This window comes from Haliotis cracherodii, unplaced genomic scaffold (assembly GCF_022045235.1).
Source record: "Haliotis cracherodii isolate W230 unplaced genomic scaffold, xgHalCrac1.p SCAF_8, whole genome shotgun sequence".
In the NCBI taxonomy this organism is placed as follows: domain Eukaryota; kingdom Metazoa; phylum Mollusca; class Gastropoda; order Lepetellida; family Haliotidae; genus Haliotis; species Haliotis cracherodii.
In genome coordinates, this window is record NW_027266341.1 from 13,314,348 (window position 1) to 13,337,314 (window position 22,967).

The 22,967-nt window shown below is 42.3% G+C and overlaps 1 protein-coding gene across 2 annotated transcripts in view; it reads right to left on the reverse strand.

Moving 5' to 3' along the window:
• The window catches only part of LOC139449349 (uncharacterized), a 261,844-nt gene that overhangs the window by 22,163 nt on the left and 216,714 nt on the right, over positions 1–22,967 (reverse strand). The window contains exons 12-21 of one of the 2 annotated variants that reach the window (XM_071230674.1): positions 22,419–22,638; positions 20,058–20,135; positions 19,372–19,476; positions 19,101–19,236; positions 12,537–12,748; positions 11,781–12,294; positions 11,080–11,259; positions 10,116–10,154; positions 8,757–8,906; positions 4,912–6,242 (exon numbers count right to left, since the gene is read on the reverse strand). In XM_071230674.1, the coding sequence (XP_071086775.1) occupies positions 4,912–6,242; positions 8,757–8,906; positions 10,116–10,154; positions 11,080–11,259; positions 11,781–12,294; positions 12,537–12,748; positions 19,101–19,236; positions 19,372–19,476; positions 20,058–20,135; positions 22,419–22,638 (2,965 nt within the window). The remainder of the gene's footprint in view (positions 1–4,911; positions 6,243–8,756; positions 8,907–10,115; positions 10,155–11,079; positions 11,260–11,780; positions 12,295–12,536; positions 12,749–19,100; positions 19,237–19,371; positions 19,477–20,057; positions 20,136–22,418; positions 22,639–22,967) is intronic. The other variant, XM_071230673.1, reaches the window with a different exon arrangement.

Consider the following 22,967-nt stretch of genomic DNA (forward strand, 5'->3'; position numbering starts at 1 on the left):
CTTATTTATTCGCGAATAATACGCACTCGTGTGTTATATGCACCCTTAATTATGGGCAATCAAATTCTGGAAAAATATATCTGTCGTACATAAACACTTCAGGCTGTCAGCATAAACCATGAAATTTATCTTTCAACTCTGTTTCTTCACCAAAATAAAATTCTAATAAGAGCCCCCTATTTCTATTTTTGAGAGCGCCATGGGCGCTTATTACGTCAAATACGGTATGTCACATCTTACTATCCAGACACATATCATATAACTATCTTACTGTACAGATATACCACCAGAGAGTATAATACCTATCAAAAGTTAAGTAGCATGACACCTGAAACCTGATAATGGGAGGTGGTACTTCTACATATAAGCTAACCACTGAGTGCAGGCACAGAGTAGATAAGTATAGGGGGAATAAGGAAATTATATAGAAGTATCCTGCTTAATGTACTTAGATGCACAGGGTGCTGCTGAAATTACCAGTCACACAGAGACAAACAACATGATGAGAGTGGAACTTCTCAGAGTTCTGTATGGGGGAATAACAAGGTTATACATAGTGCAATCACTAGGCTATATCACATTATATCACTCCTAGGAACAACCTTCAGACAAATTAACTACATGTTTAGTTATTCTGACTAAGATACAGAAATTGTATCACATGACTGGTTGATTTAGACATATTGTCAGTCAAGTGGATTTTATAAATGTGATATTAGAAGTAAAGTAGTAATAATAATGTCATGGTGAATAAAATCTATGTTACAAGGCACCATAATAAAGCATGATATGTTATTGCCTAACAAGACCCGACACCTTCTCCACTGAAGCAACCATGCATAACATACACCTACTGGTTTTTATACAATGAAAAGGAAGATAAATGATATGAAATGAAGGACTTCCAAGGAAGACAATGTTGGAAAAAACATTTTTATATATTTTGCAAAAAGAGTATATCATTAATGATATCGTTTGATGAAAAAATATGAACACCTGAAAAGAATCTTGCTTATAGTGAAATATGAGTAAATGCAACAAATTAAAGAGAAAATAACATTGTAATTCCTTGGAGACTGAGAAGGCTTATTTTTAATGGAGGATGCATTTCCAAAATATACGGAACAAAAAAACTTAGGGATCATGTACATATTGCAAGATATATTATTGTAGTGAAGACACAATTTCATAAAAATATTCCTAACAAATATTCATGATCCTTAAACTATCCTGTTCTGTATATATCCCTATATTCGTAGTATGTTTGAATATAAGCATTATAGCTCTACCCTGTGCAAGCTCCCGGATGCTGTAACCTTCCCAACATGCAGTCTGTTTTAGATGTCTGTTGCCTCTAATGCCATCCCATCACCAAGCGGTTATAAACAGAATCTCTGCTACATAAACCTTCATCAAGAAGCTGCCCTTCAACAGCCACTCATATAGAGTAAACAGAGTTATCCCCCTTTGGGTACGCTCATTTTTTTAAACTTTAACCAGTATCAGCAAAATAACAATGACTTAGGGTGTGGTCTTTTTCGGGTCAACATTGAATGTATTTTATGTCAACCTGATGCATATAGACTGTTAAATACAGTTTATTCATTGTTCAATGCTGCACTCAGCAATATTTAGCTACAGGACTGTTACCTGTTAGGAAATGTTTGCTAGCACTACTTGATCGAGGATCTCTCCTTCAATCACAGCTACATATTAACAGCACCCTCCCCATCCATAAGTCACTACATATTGAATCAAGCCGGGGTTCCATGTTATATGACTTGAAATGACAAGCCTGTCAGTACCCATGGAGAACTTAACAGTGACAATACTATTTTAAGCTATCAAGATGTCAAAGTTGTTTCAATCACAAAACAACTCCCAATATATCCATCAGAAAACGTATTGGCAATGTTACAAATTAATTTTTGTAAAAGCATTGCAAAATTCTTAAAAATTCCCCAAATATTTTTCAAACTTGATAATGTTCTACATGCTATTGATGTAAAGCTGCACTTTAATATATTTTCCAGGTATGGAATCAGAGAATTAAACAAAAGTAGTCATCTTAATTTTTATCAGAAAAGATAAACACTACAAAAATCAAACAGAATTAATTAACTGTTAACTGTTTGAAATGTATTGAATCAAGTCCCTGTCCCATTGTAACACATTATAAAGAGAAGATATACATATTCATGTTAGTCTAAAAATATTTAACATCCTGCACTTTAAACCGAATTGTCTTTACTTTGTCACACCAAACTGACAAACCTAAAAAAATCCATGCCAAACTGAAAACAAAATTCTCAGCTACACACATTTAATTAAAAATTTGTATTTTATTCTGCCACAGCAAATTGGTGATCGACAAAGCTATAAACAATAAACTTATTAAGACTGTATTGCAACTAATCCTTCTTGATAGCTTCAGTGGTTACAGTCACTCTCAAGGCCAGCATGTGGAACTGTGGGTACCTCCAACAAAGCAGTTCCAGGTGTATGACAATCACAAGAACAGGTAGAATGGAGACAACTAAAGCCCCAGGACTACCTTCAGGGGCAATCCCAGGAATATATTCAAAAAGGATTACAGGTATAAATCGAAAAATTATAGCAGCTGTAAATTAAAAAAGGATTTTAGGTATAAATTAAAAAAGGATTGTAGCTATAAATTCAAAAAGTATTATAGGTATAAATTTAAAAAATATATAGCAGCTGTAAATTTAAAAAAGTATTATAGGTATAATTTAAAAAGAATATAGCAGCTGTATATTCAAAAAGGATTGTAGGTCTAAAATAAAATAGGTTTGTAGCTATAAATTCAAAAAGGATTATAGCAACAAATTTGAATTTGAACTGTTTGCACTGAAAATGATTCAAAAACATTATTTTTGTAATGTTTTTGTATTTGTGTGATGTTATATATTGCTACAATATTCTGGCAATTTGATGGATGATTTTGTTCAAAAGGGATTTATGACTGTCATAGCAACCAGAATTCTTTGTGAAAGGTACTGTGCGTTGGAACTGCTCTGGACCCCTGATTGAAGCAGGTGCTTGCTTCCCCCTCGACAATGACATGCATGCTTCTGGCATACCCATGCTGAGAATTGTACAAGAACATACGACAACGACGACGACAGTGGTGCTATCGGCTGGTGTTAATGTTACACGGCTCGTCATTGCATGCAAGAACAGTTGGTGTGGTGGACAATATCCCCGTGTTTACCTGATCACTATCATCATCATCATCATCATCATTATCTGTGGAATCCAGCTGAAAAACCAGGACTAAGGTGAACAGAAACGACAGGATAATGAAAGGTGAAATGTTCTAAGAGTGTACCGTATTTCACGCATTTGGCACTCTTACAGCAAACAAAATGTAGTGGCTGCTTAGGGAGAAGAAGAAGAAGGAGAAGAAGAAGAAGACTACAATGAAAACATTGAATAATAAAGAGCATGTTAACAAGTCATCAGGTAGAGCGAGTGTTCAAGAACACAAAGTGAAATATTACCTTGATCCTGTGCAGAAAAGTACAATTTCCTGATAAATTATCTTTTCCTCAAGGAAATATGACATTTTCCTGATCAAATTATCTTCCTTTTATGATAGAAAATAAGAAAATTGGAACTTGTCTTATTAATTCCTGAGTGTGAGTGAGTGAGGTTTTACGCTGCCTTTAGCAATATTCCAGCAATATCACGGCGGGGACACCAGAAATGGGCTTCACACATTGTACCCATGTCGGGAATCGAACCCGGATCCTTGGCGTGACAAGCGAACGCTTTAACCACTAGGCTACCAGACCAACCGACCTATTTCCTGAGGGGAAAATGAGGAGAGTCACAGAAGCATGTCTCTAGCTACTCCCTTCTCACCCAGACCTTGAATGAAATCTCAGTGTACATTACACGGACAGACACTGCTATTGATTATAAGACATGCACAACCCTGTCACTGACAGATCAGGCATCAAAGTGCCCAATTCCTAGATCAAGGCTGTTAATTATGTGAAATATGGTAGGTGTATCACTGTCAAACACTACAGTCTGACGTTCAACACAGCATACATCTTGTATATGCCAATCGCACAGTCAATGCAACACTGCAAACTGAGACTGTTTGGTTGGTTGGTTTGTTATTTAACGCCGCACTCAGCAATATTCCAGCTATATGACGGCGGTCTGTAAAATAATCGAGCCTGGACCAGACAATCCAGTGACTGACATCATGAGCATCTATCCACGCAATTGGGATCGATGACATGTATCAACCAAGTCAGCGAGACTGACCACCCGATCCTATTAGTCTCCTATTATGACAAGCATAGTCGCCTTTTACGGCAAGTATGGGTTGCTGAAGACCTATTCTACCCCGGAATCTTCACGGGTCCACTGCAAACAGAGACTGACTAACAGGGACTACTGGGTGTCACAGACAGATCTTACACATGGCCCCAAATAGAAGGTGTTGGTATGTTTGTGCATGGCAACTGACACACACCAAAACCCCAATTCATTACTGTGTTTAGTACATGGATACGTGTAAAACTGCAGTACCAAATAAAAGAATGAAGTCACAAAAATAAAAAGAAGATATAATTGAAAAACATTTTTCTAAGTTTACTTATCAAAGAGAAGAGACATATATTACAAACAAAATAAAATTAAGAGGGAATGAGTGAGTATGGTGTTACGCCGCTTTCGGCAATATTCCAGCAATATCCCAGCGGGAGACACCAGAAATGGGTTTCACACATTGTACCCATGTAGGGAATAGAAACCGGGTCGTCGGCATGACGAGACAACGCTTTAACCACTAGGCTATCCCACCGCCAAAATAATAAGAGGAAAGTTTAAACGCAGAGAAGAGCTAGGGTACTATAAACAAGGGAGGTAACCCACCTTTTCAGAACTGTTTGTTGTTATTGGAGGTCTTAGGATTGTTGACCTTGGTAATGCCAGAGTCTCAATCATCTTCATAGACTTCTTTGAATCGCTAACCGGTGTAAGGCAACCATCCAAGTTTGAATCTGTGTCCCCACTACCATCTTGACTCATGGATTTCTTGATATTTTCCTTGGAACCACGTTTACTAAATCGTGCAACAAGGTCAGAAAAGGATCCTGATCTTCGAAGCGAACTCTTCCCCTCCTCTACCTTCTCTTTGCTAACATTTTCACTACTTTCGGACTTATTCTTCTTCAGTCTAAAACTGCTCCGGTTAGACTTTTGTACAAGGTCATCTTTACAAGCTTTTAATTTGGCTTTTAATGATGCAAAATGTTCAGACCCCTCACTGTCCTTTTTGGAAGGCTTCTTCACACTGTCAAAAGACTGAGCCATGAGGATCACAGGCTTCTGTCTCTCTTCAGGTGGATTAAACAGCTGCGACAACGGAGTTCTATCAACACTACTGGCCCTCTTAGGAACCATCACTCTGAGTGAAGCAGCCTTCTGCTGACCTGGTTTCAACATGGCCGACTCAGCAGACGCCAAAATATCCAGTGAGGAGCTCCTGTGGAGTCGTAATGATCCAGTCCATGAAGCCCCTTCAACGCGGGGAAGTGATGCCAACAAGCTGTTCAACTTTTCTGACACAGTTGCTGGTGATTCGGCAGCAATCCCAGTCCTTTTCCCTGAAACTTTGCCAATCTGACCTAAGGATGAAGGTGGTTCAAGTTGTCTATGCACTGACTTATCCGCGTTTTTGTCACCTGGTTGGGAGGAATCTACAGATTTGCTTTTATTTGTTGCAAGAAAATCTTTAGCTAGTTGAAGGGAGCTAACATCTACAGATGATGAACGTTTGTGTCGGAATTTTTTCCGTTTGGTTTCTGCCTTTGCATCACTGACTGGCGGAACAACAGGAATGTCATCTGTGCTGGCAGTAGAACTCTCCGGTGGAGGAGGTATGATCAGCGAAGCAAACTCGTCTTCCACCATCTTCATATCGAGTGTTGCCTGTTCCAGCGGGTTCTTTGGCCGGGCGCCATGCCAGGTCTGTGCAAGAGGATCTGATGACTCACTATCTATTTCTGATGGTGGAGGAGGAACAGTGAATCGAGCTATGAGCTCATCAATGTCATTGTCAAAGAAGTCCGGACAGTGTCCGACACTTGCTGATTTGGCCAACTTCTGCTGCGGCGACCCGCGGACTGGTGGAGGGGGGGCAGGTCGTGCCACTCTGTGTATGGTGGTGGGTACAAGCGGCGCTGGTTGTCCCACTGTAGAGCCTGCGGGTCAACGAACAAAACATTGGTATCATTGTCTTTTAAACTGGGCCCAATGGTATCATTGTCTGTAAAACTAAACCCACTGGAATCATTGTCTGTAAAACTGGGCCCAATGGTATCATTGTCTGTAAAACTGGGCCCATTGGTATCATTGTCTGTAAAACTGGGCCCAATGGTATCATTGTCTGTAAAACTGGGCCCATTGGTATCATTGTCTGTAAAACTGGGCCCATTGGTATCATTGTCTGTAAAACTGGGCCCAATGGTATCATTGTCTGTAAAACTGGGCCCATTGGTATCATTGTCTGTAAAACTGGGCCCCATTGGTATCATTGTCCGTAAAACTGGGCCCAATGGTATCATTGTCTTTAGAAATGAACCCAAAAGTAATCAAACCATACTTTGGGTTTGGGTGTAAATGGGAGATACCGCGACTCCATCTTACCTGCTGTTGTAGTGCTGGTGAGGGGGAGTGAGGGGGAGTGAGGGGGAGTGAGGTAGAGGGTTGCGTTAACCCGGGTTTGGGTGTAAATGGGAGATACTGAGACTCCATCTTACCTGCTGTTGTACTGCTGGTTAGGGGGAGTGAGGGGGAGTGTGGGGAGTGAGGTAGAGGGTTGTGTTAACCCGGGTTTGGGTGTAAATGGGAGATACTGAGACTCCATCTTACCCGCTGTTGTAGTGCTGGTGAGGGGGAGTGAGGGGGAGTGAGGGGGAGTGTGGGGAGTGAGGTAGAGGGTTGCGTTAACCCGGGTTTGGGTGTAAATGGGAGATACTGAGACTCCATCTTACCTGCTGTTGTAGTGCTGGTGAAGGGGAGTGAGGTAGAGGGTTGCGTTAACCCAGGTTTGGGTGTAAATGGGAGATACTGAGACTCCATCTTACCTGCTGCTGCAGTGCTGGTGAAGGGGAGTGAGGTAGAGGGTTGCGTTAGCCCGGGTTTGGGTGTAAATGGGAGATACTGAGACTCCATCTTACCTGCTGTTGCAGTGCTGGTGAAGGGGAGTGAGGTAGAGGGTTGCGTTAGCCCGGGTGTGTGTGTAAATGGGAGATACTGAGACTCCATCTTACCTGCTGTTGTAGTGCTGGTGAGGGGGAGTGAGGTAGAGGGTTGCGTTAGCCCGGGTGTGTGTGTAAATGGGAGATACTGAGACTCCATCTTACCTGCTGTTGCAGTGCTGGTGTGGGGGAGTGAGGTAGAGGGTTGCGTTAGCCCGGGTGTGTGTGTAAATGGGAGATACTGAGACTCCATCTTACCTGCTGTTGTAGTGCTGGTGAGGGGGAGTGAGGGGGAGTGAGGTAGGGGGAGTGAGATAGAGGGTTGCGTTAACCCAGGTTTGGGTGTAAATGGGAGATACTGAGACTCCATCTTACCTGCTGTTGCAGTGCTGGTGTGGGGGAGTGAGGTAGAGGGTTGTGTTAACCGGGGTTTGGGTGTAAATGGGAGATACTGAGACTCCATCTTACCTGCTGTTGTAGTGCTGGTGAAGGGGAGTGAGGTAGAGGGTTGCGTTAACCCAGGTTTGGGTGTAAATGGGAGATACTGAGACTCCATCTTACCTGCTGTTGTAGTGCTGGTGAAGGGGAGTGAGGTAGAGGGTTGCGTTAACCCAGGTTTGGGTGTAAATGGGAGATACTGAGACTCCATCTTACCTGCTGTTGTAGTGCTGGTGAAGGGGAGTGAGGTAGAGGGTTGCGTTAACCCAGGTTTGGGTGTAAATGGGAGATACTGAGACTCCATCTTACCTGCTGCTGCAGTGCTGGTGAAGGGGAGTGAGGTAGAGGGTTGCGTTAGCCCGGGTTTGGGTGTAAATGGGAGATACTGAGACTCCATCTTACCTGCTGTTGCAGTGCTGGTGAAGGGGAGTGAGGTAGAGGGTTGCGTTAGCCCGGGTGTGTGTGTAAATGGGAGATACTGAGACTCCATCTTACCTGCTGTTGTAGTGCTGGTGAGGGGGAGTGAGGTAGAGGGTTGCGTTAGCCCGGGTGTGTGTGTAAATGGGAGATACTGAGACTCCATCTTACCTGCTGTTGCAGTGCTGGTGTGGGGGAGTGAGGTAGAGGGTTGCGTTAGCCCGGGTGTGTGTGTAAATGGGAGATACTGAGACTCCATCTTACCTGCTGTTGTAGTGCTGGTGAGGGGGAGTGAGGGGGAGTGAGGTAGGGGGAGTGAGATAGAGGGTTGCGTTAACCCAGGTTTGGGTGTAAATGGGAGATACTGAGACTCCATCTTACCTGCTGTTGCAGTGCTGGTGTGGGGGAGTGAGGTAGAGGGTTGTGTTAACCGGGGTTTGGGTGTAAATGGGAGATACTGAGACTCCATCTTACCTGCTGTTGTAGTGCTGGTGAAGGGGAGTGAGGTAGAGGGTTGCGTTAACCCAGGTTTGGGTGTAAATGGGAGATACTGAGACTCCATCTTACCTGCTGTTGTAGTGCTGGTGAAGGGGAGTGAGGTAGAGGGTTGCGTTAACCCAGGTTTGGGTGTAAATGGGAGATACTGAGACTCAATCTTACCTTCTGCTGCAGTGCTGGTGAGGGGGAGTGAGGTAGAGGGTTGCGTTAGCCCGGGTTTGGGTGTAAATGTAGGCGGAGGTAGAGCTAGCATGGTAAAGTCTATTATGTTGTCATCCTCAGGCGTCACTGGTGGTGGAAACAACGTCAGATCTGAAAACAGATATGTAGCTTGTGAATGGTAACATCTCCATGACACGTAAGCACCACCTCATAAACATCTGAAAATTGAACATGTACTTTAACTGCAAGAAAAGACAGTCCTGAAATATCAGGCTACCAGTCGATAATGAGGCCATTTTGCCTCCAGGATATATTTCGTATCCATAATGAGAGTTGACTCAGTACACAGCAAACACACTATCTACTTGGCTACCCATCTGTCACTGGAATCATTATAACCAATAGCGAACTCTCACAATACACACATATATTTAGTCAGGTCATCAAGGCAATTGAAAATATATTGTAATGTGATAAATGCTTACTGTTTCCTAAATCCTATTTTAAAACATTTCGCAAACCCATGCATAAATATACAAAGCACTTCCATAGAATACCCGGCATTCCCAGCACCTTTAACTGGTGATGGTAATGAAATGTTCAAGGCTCCAGGTAAAGGCACAATATCATTCAAGTTGTTTTATATTTCCAATGCCAAGCATGCACTGTAGTGAGTGAGTGAGTTGGGTACAGTGCCACTTTCAACAGTGTTCGCTTGTATCATGGCATCTCAGCTTGATGTGGGAGGAAAGCCCGAGGTGATGCACGTCTTACGTATTTACCACTTTCATGAAAGCCATCAGGGCACAGAGCTAGAAACATGATCAGGTGGATTCCGGAACCCTGAGTACAGGGTTCTGGGTTGTCCAAGGGAGACAACCCTGCACAGCAAATCGCAGCACCTTGACATCTGGGCCACCCAATCAGAATCAAATCTGGCCCTGGTCCTTGTGTGCACACAAAAGCAGAAGACCAAGCTATAGAGAGCCTTTGTGAATGTCGGGTACGTCTGTGTAGCTGTATAAAGGCATTCAGTTTCTACGACGACTGCAACTTGCCCCCTATCAGTCTGAGGACAAGCTTACATTCAGATGTCCCTCCAAACACAGTCCAAGCAGATGTGTATTTTTGTTGTTTAATGCAGAACTCAGCAATATTCCAGCTACATGAGGATGGTCTATAAATAGGCGAGTCTGGATCAGACAATCCAGAGGTTGACATCATGACCATCGATCTACCCAACTGGGATACAATGACATGCATCAACCAAGTGAGCGAGCTCCAAACACAAGGCGATATACGTTGACTAGCTATCTAAGTCCAGGCCCCAGCATCATGCATCATTAAGCAGGATCCTACCTGTGATCTCAGAATCAATGTAGACATTCTTTCCCTTCCCTAGAATAATCAAGGCATTATGAAGTACAGTCTAAATCACTGAACAACTTTTGTCAGATCTACTACTTATCTGAAATTCTCAGAGACAGATATTTGTCTCCTCAACTACATCAAATGTTCATATCCCACAGTGGATGACAAGGTTTGCGACAAGGATATTACAACTTGATTGTTTTGTTTGTTTGTTTAAAATGCCACACTCAACAACATTCCAGCTACATGATGGTGGTCTGTAAATAGTTGAGTCTGGACTAGACAATCCAGTGGTTGACATCATGAGCATCGATCAACGCCATTGGGATACTATGACATGTATCAACAAAGTCAGCAAGCATGACCATTCGATCCTGTTAGTCACCTCTTACAACAAGCACAGTCGCCTTTTATGGCAGGCATGGGTTGCTGAAGATGTATTCAACCCCGGATCTTCACGGGTTTATTACAGGTCCAATAAAGAGAAAAGGACCTCAATATTAAGTTTTACATTATTGCATTATTTTGGCTGAAATAATTATTTTCCTCAATCTACCTTCCACTGTCACTTAGTGATAAATCCTCGACAAATCCCGATTAAAACAAGTGACTGTATACTTTTCTGTTTCAGCAGCCATAAAACAAGTGAGTGAGTGAGTGAGTGAGTGAGTATGGTTTTACGCCGCTTTTAGCAATATTCCAGCAATATCACGGCGGGGGACACCAGAAATGGGCTTCACACATTGTAACCATGTCATGAATCGAAACCCGGGTCTTCAGCTTGACAAGCGAACGCTTTAACCACTATGATACCCGACCCCCATAAAACAAGATTACATTCACATGTCCCCTAAATACATGTTTCATTATTCGTTTGGAATGACAGATATGGCAATGATGTGACAGAGAAACATTGAAAGGCAAAAGTGGTATGTAACACAGACGACATTACCTATGATATCAGGGTCGAAGTAGACCCTCTGGCCCTTCATGGTGGTGGGGTCGTTGAGGACGTCGATCAGCTCCTGGGGGATGTCGTCGGGACTGTGGAGGCCAAAGCTCTCGAGGAGTTGCTGCTGCTCCTGGTCTGATGAAGGAAGGAGGTCGGGGCTCAGCAGCCCAAAACTGTGCTCTGTCAGCAGAAACAAGGACAGTTAGAGGGAGTCACACAGCAGCAGGGAGCAGCAGGATGGAGAAATAGAGTGTCATAACAGTAACATAGAGGTGGATTCTGCAGACAGACTACAGTAAACAACATTTATAATGAACACGCTTAGAACCAAGTGATGGATATAACGAACTGTTGTTTTTGGTCCCAGCCATTTGCGATAACCTTTAGTTGAAATGCTTATAATGAACTATGGATATAATGAACAAAAATTATTGGTCCCTTTGAGTTCATTATAACCATAGTTTACTGTTCTTCACTAGACGGAGCTAAACACTGAGGCTTGTAATGTCTTTCATATCTTTAGAGAACATTCTTGAACAATCATGGGGTCACCTATTCTGCCCTGGTAAAACAAGTATTAGAAGCACTGCACAAATTCTTTTTGAGTACATCTACAGGACATTCACACATAAACATTTTTTTAAAAGAATCATTGAAATTATATTAAGAATCCTTACTCCAGGAGGCATCTGCCAACTCACCACTGCCTCCCTGGCTCATCCTTCCTTTAGCTGGGCTATCATGAGGCGTCCCCCACGAGTCTGTATCATCACTCTCAACATCAAAACTTGTCCGAGCGTCGCCGTTCATCATCAAACTACTCTGCGACGACAACAATGGCCTCTTTTCTAAATCTGCTCCTGAACCACTGTCTGTGTCCGACGGAATCTCCTCCAACCTTGATGGCTCGAATGCCGAATGACCATTGGTCAAAGGTCCCGTTTTCCGAACGTTCTTGGCAGTACCATTCTGACTAGCAGTACTGAGGAATGTCTGGAAGGTGAGCCTGTTTTGCTGTGAGCTAGCCGAGCTGTTGAGGCTGCTCTCCTCTGTGCTGTCATCACCGACGGACAAACCCGTGGCACCGAAGGAGGTGACCGCTTCCTCGTAAATACTGGTATTGTGGGAAGGAGTTTCAAGGGAGGTAACATCACTGTCGTCATTGTGGAATGTGTTAAGTTGGACTGTCTCAACCATTTCTTTTGGATCCTCGGACTGAAAAAGAATAAGAAAGGTATTGCCAAGAGATAAAAATAACTGGAATACTTTTGTTTTATTTCTTGGGTCTCACCAAAATGGTAAAAGTCTAAGACCTGCATTACTTCAGGATTTCCTCCAATATCAGAATGACATGCTGTGTAACTGAAACATTGTTCAAAGCAGCATTAAATACAACTCACTCACTCACAGACAGAAAGACCATGCACTGTTAGAAGCCAAGGAGCAGATCCACATACCTTCATGCCGAGCTCCTGTTTGATCTGAGCCAGGTATTCCTTGTTCTCTGTGTACGGCGGCGGTGACTGGCCCAAGTCAATCAGCTTCTCATCCTCCGACACCTGGCCATTCTCCTCCAACACCTGTCCGGCATCCACCACCTCCGATACCAGGTCCTCGGGGTAGGCCCACCGCGCCCCCTTCACCCTATGCTTGCTGCTGTACGCTGGAACTGGAACAGGAGAGGGGGAATGTGACGTGATTGTTACAATAAACCTACTTACCATCCAGACCTGGCTTCCTGGGGAGATGTCCTTTGGGTGAGATCAAGCAATATATGTCTTTGGAGATCTAGCCCTGAAGCCACAGACCATGGTGATATCCTCAGCTACCAAGACATCAGAATCAAATGACATCGCTGATATCTAAGCTGTAAGCTGAGGATAGCTGTACACTTCACACTCAACACACTGGTTAATACTGTTTACAAAAGTTTGAAGAATGATTTGGGGAAGTCTCAGAGTTTTAAACTTTGAGCGATGAATGTTGATATTAGAGCAGGGACAAGTCCAAATTTACTACCCGGGTACCCGACCCCCTATTACCCAACCCTACCCTGGTACCCACTGTAGGTCTCAAGAGGTGGGAATAGTTTGACAGTAGCCTTGGCAAAATGTAATAAGTTACATGTATAAAATTAAATGGTCATGCATATACTGAAGTTGACTGAAGCTTTATCTTTATTCAAACATATGAAAGTCAGAAGGAATGTGTGCATAGTCAGAAAGAAGTGCTAACATTAGTGACTTGTAGTGTAACAATGGAGTTCTAATTAATTTTCGTCATTAAACAATACATCATGTGACTAACCACGGGTCCAGGAAGTCCTGTGGGTCCTACTCAGTACCCACCCACCCGACCCGGGTACCAGAGTTACCGTCCAAGCCCTAATCACTAATATCTAAGCCACTGAGGCGGTTAGCTGTCCTCTTTACACTCAGGACACTGGTAAACGCCGTTTACAAAAGTTCAAAGAATGATTTGGGGAAGGCTCAGATTTTTAAACTTTTATCGATGAATGTTCATATATTTGATATCAAAAGACACTCAGATGAGATTCTGTATTTAGCCACATTAACCAAGCAATATCATATTGTCCTTTTACTACTTTACCGTACTTCTTAACTGTACAATGTAGAAATGTAAACTTTGGCACACCCTTTGTTTGTTGCATAAGGCGCCCCAGGCACTTGATATTGAATCTACATCGAAACGTCACTACATGCAATGGTACAATACAGTACAACGTTTCGATGGTGATTCATACATCATTATGAAGTTGGAGTATCCAGTTTGATAATGGGGTAAGAATCTACATCAAAACATCACTAGATCCTATAAACCCGAAAGTTGTTATCCATAAAGTTGTATGTTTTCTTACAAACTCACCAACTTCTAGAATGCCAATCAATCAATTAAATTGGAGCTTATTAAACCATGCACAAGCTTAAATTTGAGTCAAAATTCAACATCTGCTCGTATATCACAGACATTCCAGACTGTTTTTTGTTGTTGTAAAAAATTGTATTAAAAAAAGAAAATATGCATCATCATGTAAGATTTCAGTCTTAGAACAGCGTACTCATAAGTATTACGTGCAGCGTGGTCTAATGGTAGGTTAGGGGACGCTTATTGGAGTTGGCACTCAATATGGCAGTACAACATATATTTAAGTAGATATGTTCAGACAGCCTTGTTCATTGATCCTGGACTCATATTTTTGTTTTGTAATGGGTTACGTATGTATTGTTATAAAAGAAAAAATGAGTAGGCAGCCAGCAAGGGTCAGTTCATATATATGCCGAGATGACGATCCAAAATAGAGGCAAGTGGGAAAATCTGGGATATTTGTCATGAAACATGAATAATTTTCCAAAAGATTTGTAATCACCATTAGCAGAACTGCCTGTATGGCATCATTTGCATGACACACACCTCAAAGTCTTCCCATCACAAGTAAAACAATCTTCCATCTTTGTGCATGCAAATTAAACTAGTTGATCTGTGGACAGTTCACACAATTACTCATACCAGTAAGTATTCTATATGACCTTAAAGGAGCTCTTTGCCTGACAACGTGATCCCTGGCTGAATTGATTAATTATTTCACACACCCCCCCCCCCCCGTGTGAAGTAGATTGGCAAACAAATTAACCCTGATGGATGAAGTGTTAATTGCCTCTTTCAGTTGCTGCTGCTGCTGGGCTGGTACAGTGCTGCTGAGGGACCAGTCATTTATCACAGTGGAGGGTGGGTAAGTCAGAGGTGTTTCATGCACTAATGTATAGAGAATAATGACCCTCCCCTAATGCTTGTCATATTTCGGGATGGCCCTCTCCATGTCCTTAATGGTTTTGAGGATCTCTTCGAAAAGACAAAATGTAAAAGCACTCCATATTTTATTCTATAATATGACCCTCCCCTAGAGCCTGTCATAATGTTGGGGAGGGGGCACGGTTGGCCCAGTTGTCTAAGGCGCCGCGATTCCCTGTGCAGAGTTGCATCCCTTGGGCACACCAGAAAGCTACGATTGTGGGTTCGAATCCCGGTTCGCACCGATTATGTTTCTAGGTTTGTCAGCACCATACCCGTGCTTGAGGTTACCACTGAAGTGGTAAACGTCTAAGACCTGCATCACTTCAGGCTTTCCTCCCACATTAAGCTGACACGCCGTGATATAACTGGAATAATGTTAAAAGCGGCGTTAAACCAAACTCACTAACTTACTCACTCATAATGTTGGGTGACCATCCACTCAATCCCTCTGATCTACGCAACTGGAATACAAGGACATGCATCAAGCAGGCCAGCTAGTCTGACCACCCGATCCCGTCAGTCACTTCTAGTCTGACCACCCGATCCCGTCAGTCGCTTCTAGTCTGACCACCCGATCCCGTCAGTCGCTTCTAGTCTGACCACCCGATCCCGTCAGTCACTTCTAGTCTGACCACCCGATCCCGTCAGTCGCTTCTAGTCTGACCACCCGATCCCGTCAGTCGCTTCTGGTCTGACCACCCGATCCCGTCAGTCGCTTCTAGTCTGACCACCCGATCCCGTCAGTCGCTTCTAGTCTGACCACCCGATCCCGTCAGTCGCTTCTAGTCTGACCACCCGATCCCGTCAGTCGCTTCTAGTCTGACCACCCGATCCCGTCAGTCACTTCTAGTCTGACCACCCGATCCCGTCAGTCACTTCTAGTCTGACCACCCGATCCCGTCAGTCGCTTCTGGTCTGACCACCCGATCCCATCAGTCGCTTCTTACGACCAGCATGGGTTGCTGAAGACCAAATCTAACCCGTATCTTCATGGGTAGAGCTAAATGTATCAAGTTCACATGGCATACATGCACACCATCACACTGCACCACACTCCCCTGTTCAATGGAAATAGATTCTTCCACTGCATGCAATGCCTACTGTCCCCAAACCCAATGTTCTACGGCTGGGACAGGTAACTTGGGTACTCGGGTCGGGTGGGTACTGAGTAGGACCCGGGTACCAGGACTACCCGGACCCGTGGTTAGCCACATGATATGTCTTTTCAGGACAAAAATTCACAATGACTACATGGTTTCACAACAATTTTAAGTCTCTAATGTTCGCATTTCTTCAGGACTATGAACGCATTCCTTCTGACTTGTATGTTTCAACAAAGATAAAACTGCAGTCAACCTCAGTGTTTGCATAACCAGATCGTTTTATACATGTATGTAAATGCATTTTGCCAGGGCTACTGTCAAACTATTCCCAATCGGACAGTTTGTACCTATCTCTTGAGACCAACAGCGGGTACCCTGGTAGGGTCAGGTAATAGGGGTGTGGTTACCCGAGTAGTAAAATTGGACTCGTCCCAGCCCTACAATCTCCAACAGGATTTTTCAAAAGTTTAGAAGTAGGCACCAAAATAAAATTTCACCAATCCAGGTACTCAGTATATTCATGCAACATGAATCTGTCCAATGAATGAAATTCAATTAGACAATAGAGCAGAGAGCACAAACCATCCTTCGTTGTCTCCCACATTACAGCTTCCCCTAGACTAACATCTAGTCTCTGAAGTGAACATATTGTACAGAAAAAACAGTTGTTCAGTTATCTTAATAAAAATATAACAAGAGTTTGCCACTAACATGGCTATATCCCCCGCCCCTGTTGCAGAATTTATGACATAATTAAATCTAAACAAACCCTAAAATTTTTTAATGAAGGTGGAACTTGTCATGGAAATTGTAAAAAAAAGATGAGTTTGGAACCTAAGTCCATCTTGTTGCCATGGAAACGTAAAAAAATTTTTTTCTAAAATTTCTCAATAGCAAAAGGCACCAGTTCAGCATGTACCTGACAGACCTGCAAAGTTTCATGAAAAAATATTGAACGGTTTATGAGTTATGCTCCGGAAACGAAACGTGACGGACAGACGTAGGGACATAGGGACGGACGGACGGACGGAGCCCGTTTCTATAAAAAAAGGGAGTCCAGTGACTCTCCTGATACTGCAGTAATCTAGACTTGCCAAACATTATAGGCTTGCATGGGCTGTATTTGATATATATTTGTATCAGGGTCTGTAAGACAGACTAAGACAGACTAAGCTTCACCAAGCCGTTGTGCAATTACAGGAAGCAGATAACAAGTCCAGTGAAGTGATACCCTCTTGCGGCATAAGAAGAAACTCCACACTTGACGGTGATACAAAGCAGATTGGAGCAAACCATCCTACCAGAAACATTGGGCAGATGCAGAGAGACAGGTGAAACTAATTGTGAGACTCAATTCTAGGTTCGGATTCTAAAGTAGAGACACTCCAGATTTTAATACTCTAGGTTTTTGTTTTCCCATGTAATGTTTCAACCTGAGGATATTTTTATAAAATCACTCAAATATAATCAGGAAAGAAAATTCAGGACAACTTCTTCAAGAGTTCACAATTCCAAACTTCTTCTCCAATCATTGGGATTTAAACAAGAAAAAAAAGTCACAAACCTGGCAGTTTTACTTAATTAAGTTTTTCCAAAATGAAATTCAGGATCACTCTGAGAAGGGACTGTAATAAATTTCAAAATTGGCTTTAACTGAAAAGAATTTTGCCCAAGTGAAAATTACTTCAATAGAATGACTGAAAATGCCAAGCTGACAGAGTTATAAACTGAAGAAGATGGAATTTAGAGGTGTAATGAAATTTGACCATGGACGATCAATGCATTCCTGGTGATCACAGTTACCTCCCTTTGTTGATGGTGCTTCATGTATTCTGTGTGCTAGACATAATCGTAAATGTGTCCATTCCTGTTTAATATTCTCTGCACTGTCAGCTTCATCCTGTACTACCTGAAGGTGATATTTCTGAACAATCTGAGTTTTTAAATTGTCAGAGATTGATTTAACTTAAACTGAGATGTTATGGCAATTTTTATAGATTGTCGCCATGTTACTTTGTGCCCTTAATTTGGTGCTGATGTTGCTAAGCGTGAGATGAACTGCAATGACTTTAAGTTAAAGTGACAGGGTTTATGTTGCCTGGGCGATAGGCTCACTCATCCGGGAGGAAGGTGACGAGCAAGAAATGGAACATGGCCATACCCAACCCGAGTCAGAATACAAGACACGTCAAACTTGAATAAGTAACTCTCGACAGCGTCTGAAGAATGTCTGAATCGCTACTGACAGTCTTCAAACCAATATTCCAATAATTTGTTCTTGGTCCCAAAATGCACAGAATACATAGCAGCCGCTCAAGTCCAAACACTTAACAAATTCAAATCATATACACAAAACAATTATCAATTTTGATTAAAATTAAATATAAACAGATTTTGTTAAATTCCTTAATTCCTTCTACACATAAACCTTCAGAAATTCAAACATATAATTATATAAAATTCCATTCTAAACCCCTTCTCAGATCTAGCAGCCGATACTCATCCCTTTCTCAGCTCTAGCAGCCTATACTCACCCCGTCTCAGTTCTAGCAGCCCATACTTACCCCCTTCTCAGATTGAGCAGCCTATACTCATCCCCTTCTCAGCTCTAGCAGCCTATACTCATCCCCTTCTCAGCTCTAGCAGCCTATACTCATCCCCTTCTCAGCTCTAGCAGCCTATACTCATCCCCTTCTCAGCTCTAGCAGCCTATACTCATCCCCTTCTCAGCTCTAGCAGCCTATACTCATCCCCTTCTCAGCTCTAGCAGCCTATACTCATCCCCTTCTCAGCTCTAACAACCTATACTCATCCCCTTCTCAGCTCTAACAACCTATACTCGTCCCAAACTCAGATCAGCCACCATTGCACAAAGCAATCTTACCACAATGACTGTCATATGTTTATGTTAAAAGAATGGAGCTATGATCGTCCTAGGGCTAAGATTGCTTTGCGCAATAAGGGCCAGGAAATTAAGAGGCTTAAAGGTTCCTTAATACTTGAGGGTTCCCTTATGGAAACTATTTCTTTAACATAACTTTAGACTAACACATACATCCTGCTGACAGCCAATTAGATATGTGAAGTCATGATAAAGAGTGTTACCATCTGGGTCAGATGTGTTCTTTCCTTGTGTTGTCTCCACGATGCGCTTATCTCTGTCAACAAATATCTTGTAGTAACCGGACGCCATGCACACAAAGTTCTGGGCATCTTCCGTCAACAGGCCAAGGCTGATTGGCTAAAAAGGAAGCAATGAAAGTTCTGAAAACCACACTTTTTCAAACATCATTATCATTACCACCATTTTTACAAACATCATCATCATCATCATCATCATCATCATCATCATCATCATCAATAATTCTGAACTGACCTCTGCCTTCTCGTCGGTGAGTTCGATGTCCACCCTGTGCATGTTCTCCCCCTCTTTCGTCACCCTCACCCGCGCCATCTGGTCAAACTCCGCCAACAGGGACAACTGCAACACCACCGCAACACATAAACTACACATCATCTGAATCATACTGTACAAGATGCCAACAACATGAGACATTACACAACTAATCCTGTCAAAGAGATGCCTTTCAGGCGACTCAGTGGTCAATCATACAAACGTATCTTTTTTTCAAGGGTCTAGGAGTCCTTCCCAGACAATAATACCTTCCCAGATTGGCTTTAATCAACACCCCATCACAATTCATCAGTGTGAAATATACTAAAAGCATAATCAAATCCAGTCATCCTAAATTGGTCCTATTTTGAAGGAATTGTTGCCTGAACGAAATCTGATGCCACAATCAGCAAAACTGAAGCAAAATAAACAGTGGACTGTTCATAACTGGTCTCGGGAAGGTTGACCAGTGATTGATAGAATGAGCAACGATGTGAGCCTAAGTATGACGACACACAGACTGCAATCACCGGATGCTCATCACTTGTCTCTTACAGCCAGCAGGGGGTTGCTGGGACCTTCACTGTCCCCCATCCCTACCAGACAGCCCCTTGTCACATTTGTCTCATTTTGACAGATCTCTGGTCTGTGTTAAGCTGCTACTGTACCGTGTAGGACTTGATGTTGGTGACCACGCTGATGCCAGACTTGGGACCCACTAGAACCATGGCCTCTGTCTTCTGATCCTGAAATATGACATGCGGGGAATTACATCCATCACCAGTTGAGTCATAGTACATCCTTCTCAGTTAAAGTCAGAAGCTCCAAGGTCAATGAATATGCAAGGTCAATGAATATCCAAGGTCAATGAATATCCATGATCAACTACTATCCATGATCAATTACTATTCATGATCAACTACTATCCATTATCAACTACTATCCGTGATCAAATACTATCCGTGATCAACTACTATCCGTGATCAACTACTATCCGTGATCAACTACTATCCATGATCAATTACTATTCATGATCAACTACTATCCATGATCAACTACTATCCATTATCAAATACTATCCGTGATCAACTACTATCCATGATCAATAAATATTCATGATCAACTACTATCCATGATCAACTACTATCCATGATCAATTACTATTCATGATCAACTACTATCAATGATCAATTACTATCCATGATCAACAGCTATCCATGATCAAGTACTATTCATGTCAACTACTATCCATGAGCAATTAATATTTATGATCAACTACTATCCATGATCAACTACTATCCATGAGCAATTAATATTTATGATCAACTACTATCCATGATCAAGTACTATTCATGATCAACTACTATCCATGATCAACTACTATCCATGATCAACTACTATCCATGATCAATTACTATTCATGATCAATTACTATTCATGATCAAATACTATCCATGATCAAATACTATCCACAGTCAATGAATAATGAAAAACAATGACTGACCAAGGTCAATGACACTCCTTGAGCATGGTCAGATAGCCTGGTGACTATGACCATCTAATTACCAACGGTCTAGACTTGGCCGCCATTGTGAGGGTAATGGGAGATGGTAGCCCTGATCATCATCAGTCAAACACCACTGTGGTCATGACTCCCAGACAGTCTGGAACTGACATGCTACATTCTCAGCAAAACTACACTTGCTTGAGTTAATATCTATTTGATATTCTTCCTGGCTATTACGTCTGGAACAAAACATTTAGTCGTCATATAAATCACGAAAGTAAGTACCGTAAAGTGGCATTCAGGAGCTGTACATTCAATGAAGACAGGGCTGATGGATGTCAAATGGTTTTTCTTTGAATGTGGCTTTGAATGAATAAAGAACCTACAATTCATGAGTCTTCTTTGATATACTAAGTTGAAAAAGAAACGCGCATCTCATGTTGCAACTTTCAATCTCAATAATATCCACTTGCAGTTATTTGAACACACATTGATAGAATAACATGTCTAGAAATGTTCCACTCATCGTTTTTGGATTCAAAGACAGACACTGAACATAGAGAGACTCTTCATATCCATGTGTTTTCTAATCATGCAGCCTCAAAAAGGTTAACGTGGGGTACCCTGAATGACAGGAAGAGGCTGTATGACTGAATCCATCAAAATCATCATCTTTCTCTCGCTACAATAGGATAAACATCTGAATAGAAGATACTATGCATAGCTCCAGGGAAGTACAGTAAACTATGTTTATAACGAACACGCTTATAACAAACTGATGAATAATACAAACTTATTTTTTGGTCCTGGCCATTTGCATTATGTATGCTGTATATATGCTTATAAAGAACTACGGTTATAATGAAATGTGGTCCCTATGAGTTCATTATAACCGTAGTTCACTGTACTGCTATAAATCTAGGCCATCTCTCATATAATCTGTCTGTCATAGATCTTTTATACATTCCAGACCCGTGAAGATCCAGGTTAGAATAGGTCTTCAGCAACCAATGTTTGGTGTAAGAGGCAACTGTGTTTGTCGTAAGAGGTGACGAATGAGATCGGATGGTCAGGCTCACTGTCTTGGTTTGATGCATGTCATGTCCCAATTGTGTGGATTGATGCTTATGAGATCAATCACTGGATTGTCTGGTCTGGTCAAGAGGTGATTATATACAGACCACTGTCTTGTAGCTGGAATATTTCTGAGAGTGGCGTTTAACAACAAACAAACTCATACATTCCAGGATGTTCTTTTGTTCAAATTTTGAGTCAATAATTTTTCAAAGAGTAGTTTGGAATGGAGTCGCCAGTTTGAAACTAGTGCCGTAAAGCTCGAGAAAGCTGCTTTAGGATTGACCAGTTTCGATTTCTTCTTAGTCATTTTATTGCAAAATGCCGTTCTTGCATGACCTGTAATGGGACGTCCTCAGATCTTTCAAGTGGAAGCGAGAACTAAGATCTGATTTCAATGAGATTGACAACTGTCTCTATCACTGCAGTCTACACCGACCTCACGTACCAGTAATGTGACCATGAACACCCGACTGCCGAACGTCTTCAGTTCGCTGACAATCTTCATGTAGTGTAGTTTGGCCTGGAGCGGTGTCAGCTGCTTCTGCCCGGGTGCGGTGAGTGACTGGTTCATCTTCAGGTACTGATTGAGCATCTTGCGGAGGTCCTTGCCCTTCATGTTCTCAATCAGACTGTGCGGCACGAACTTGTCCAGACCGCACTCCTTCCTGGAAACAAACAAACGTAGTGCCTCTTACTTCACAGATGAATCTACCATAAATATGTACACTCAAGTTTTGACTGGAAATCAGAAATTGAAGTAATTTGAGGGAGGGTGAAATGTGGTTTAAAGTCAGAGTTCTAGATTATTGCACTTATATTGCTGCATGGAGTCCGTCCTGATGACAAGCAAGGGGTACTGGGGACCTATCACATACAACCAGTCCAGACACGTCAGTGAGTACGGTTTGACTCCACTTCTACCAATACTCCAGCAATACCCTGGCAGGGATACCAGGGGAAACGCTGTCCTCATGTGCGGAGTCAAACCCAATCC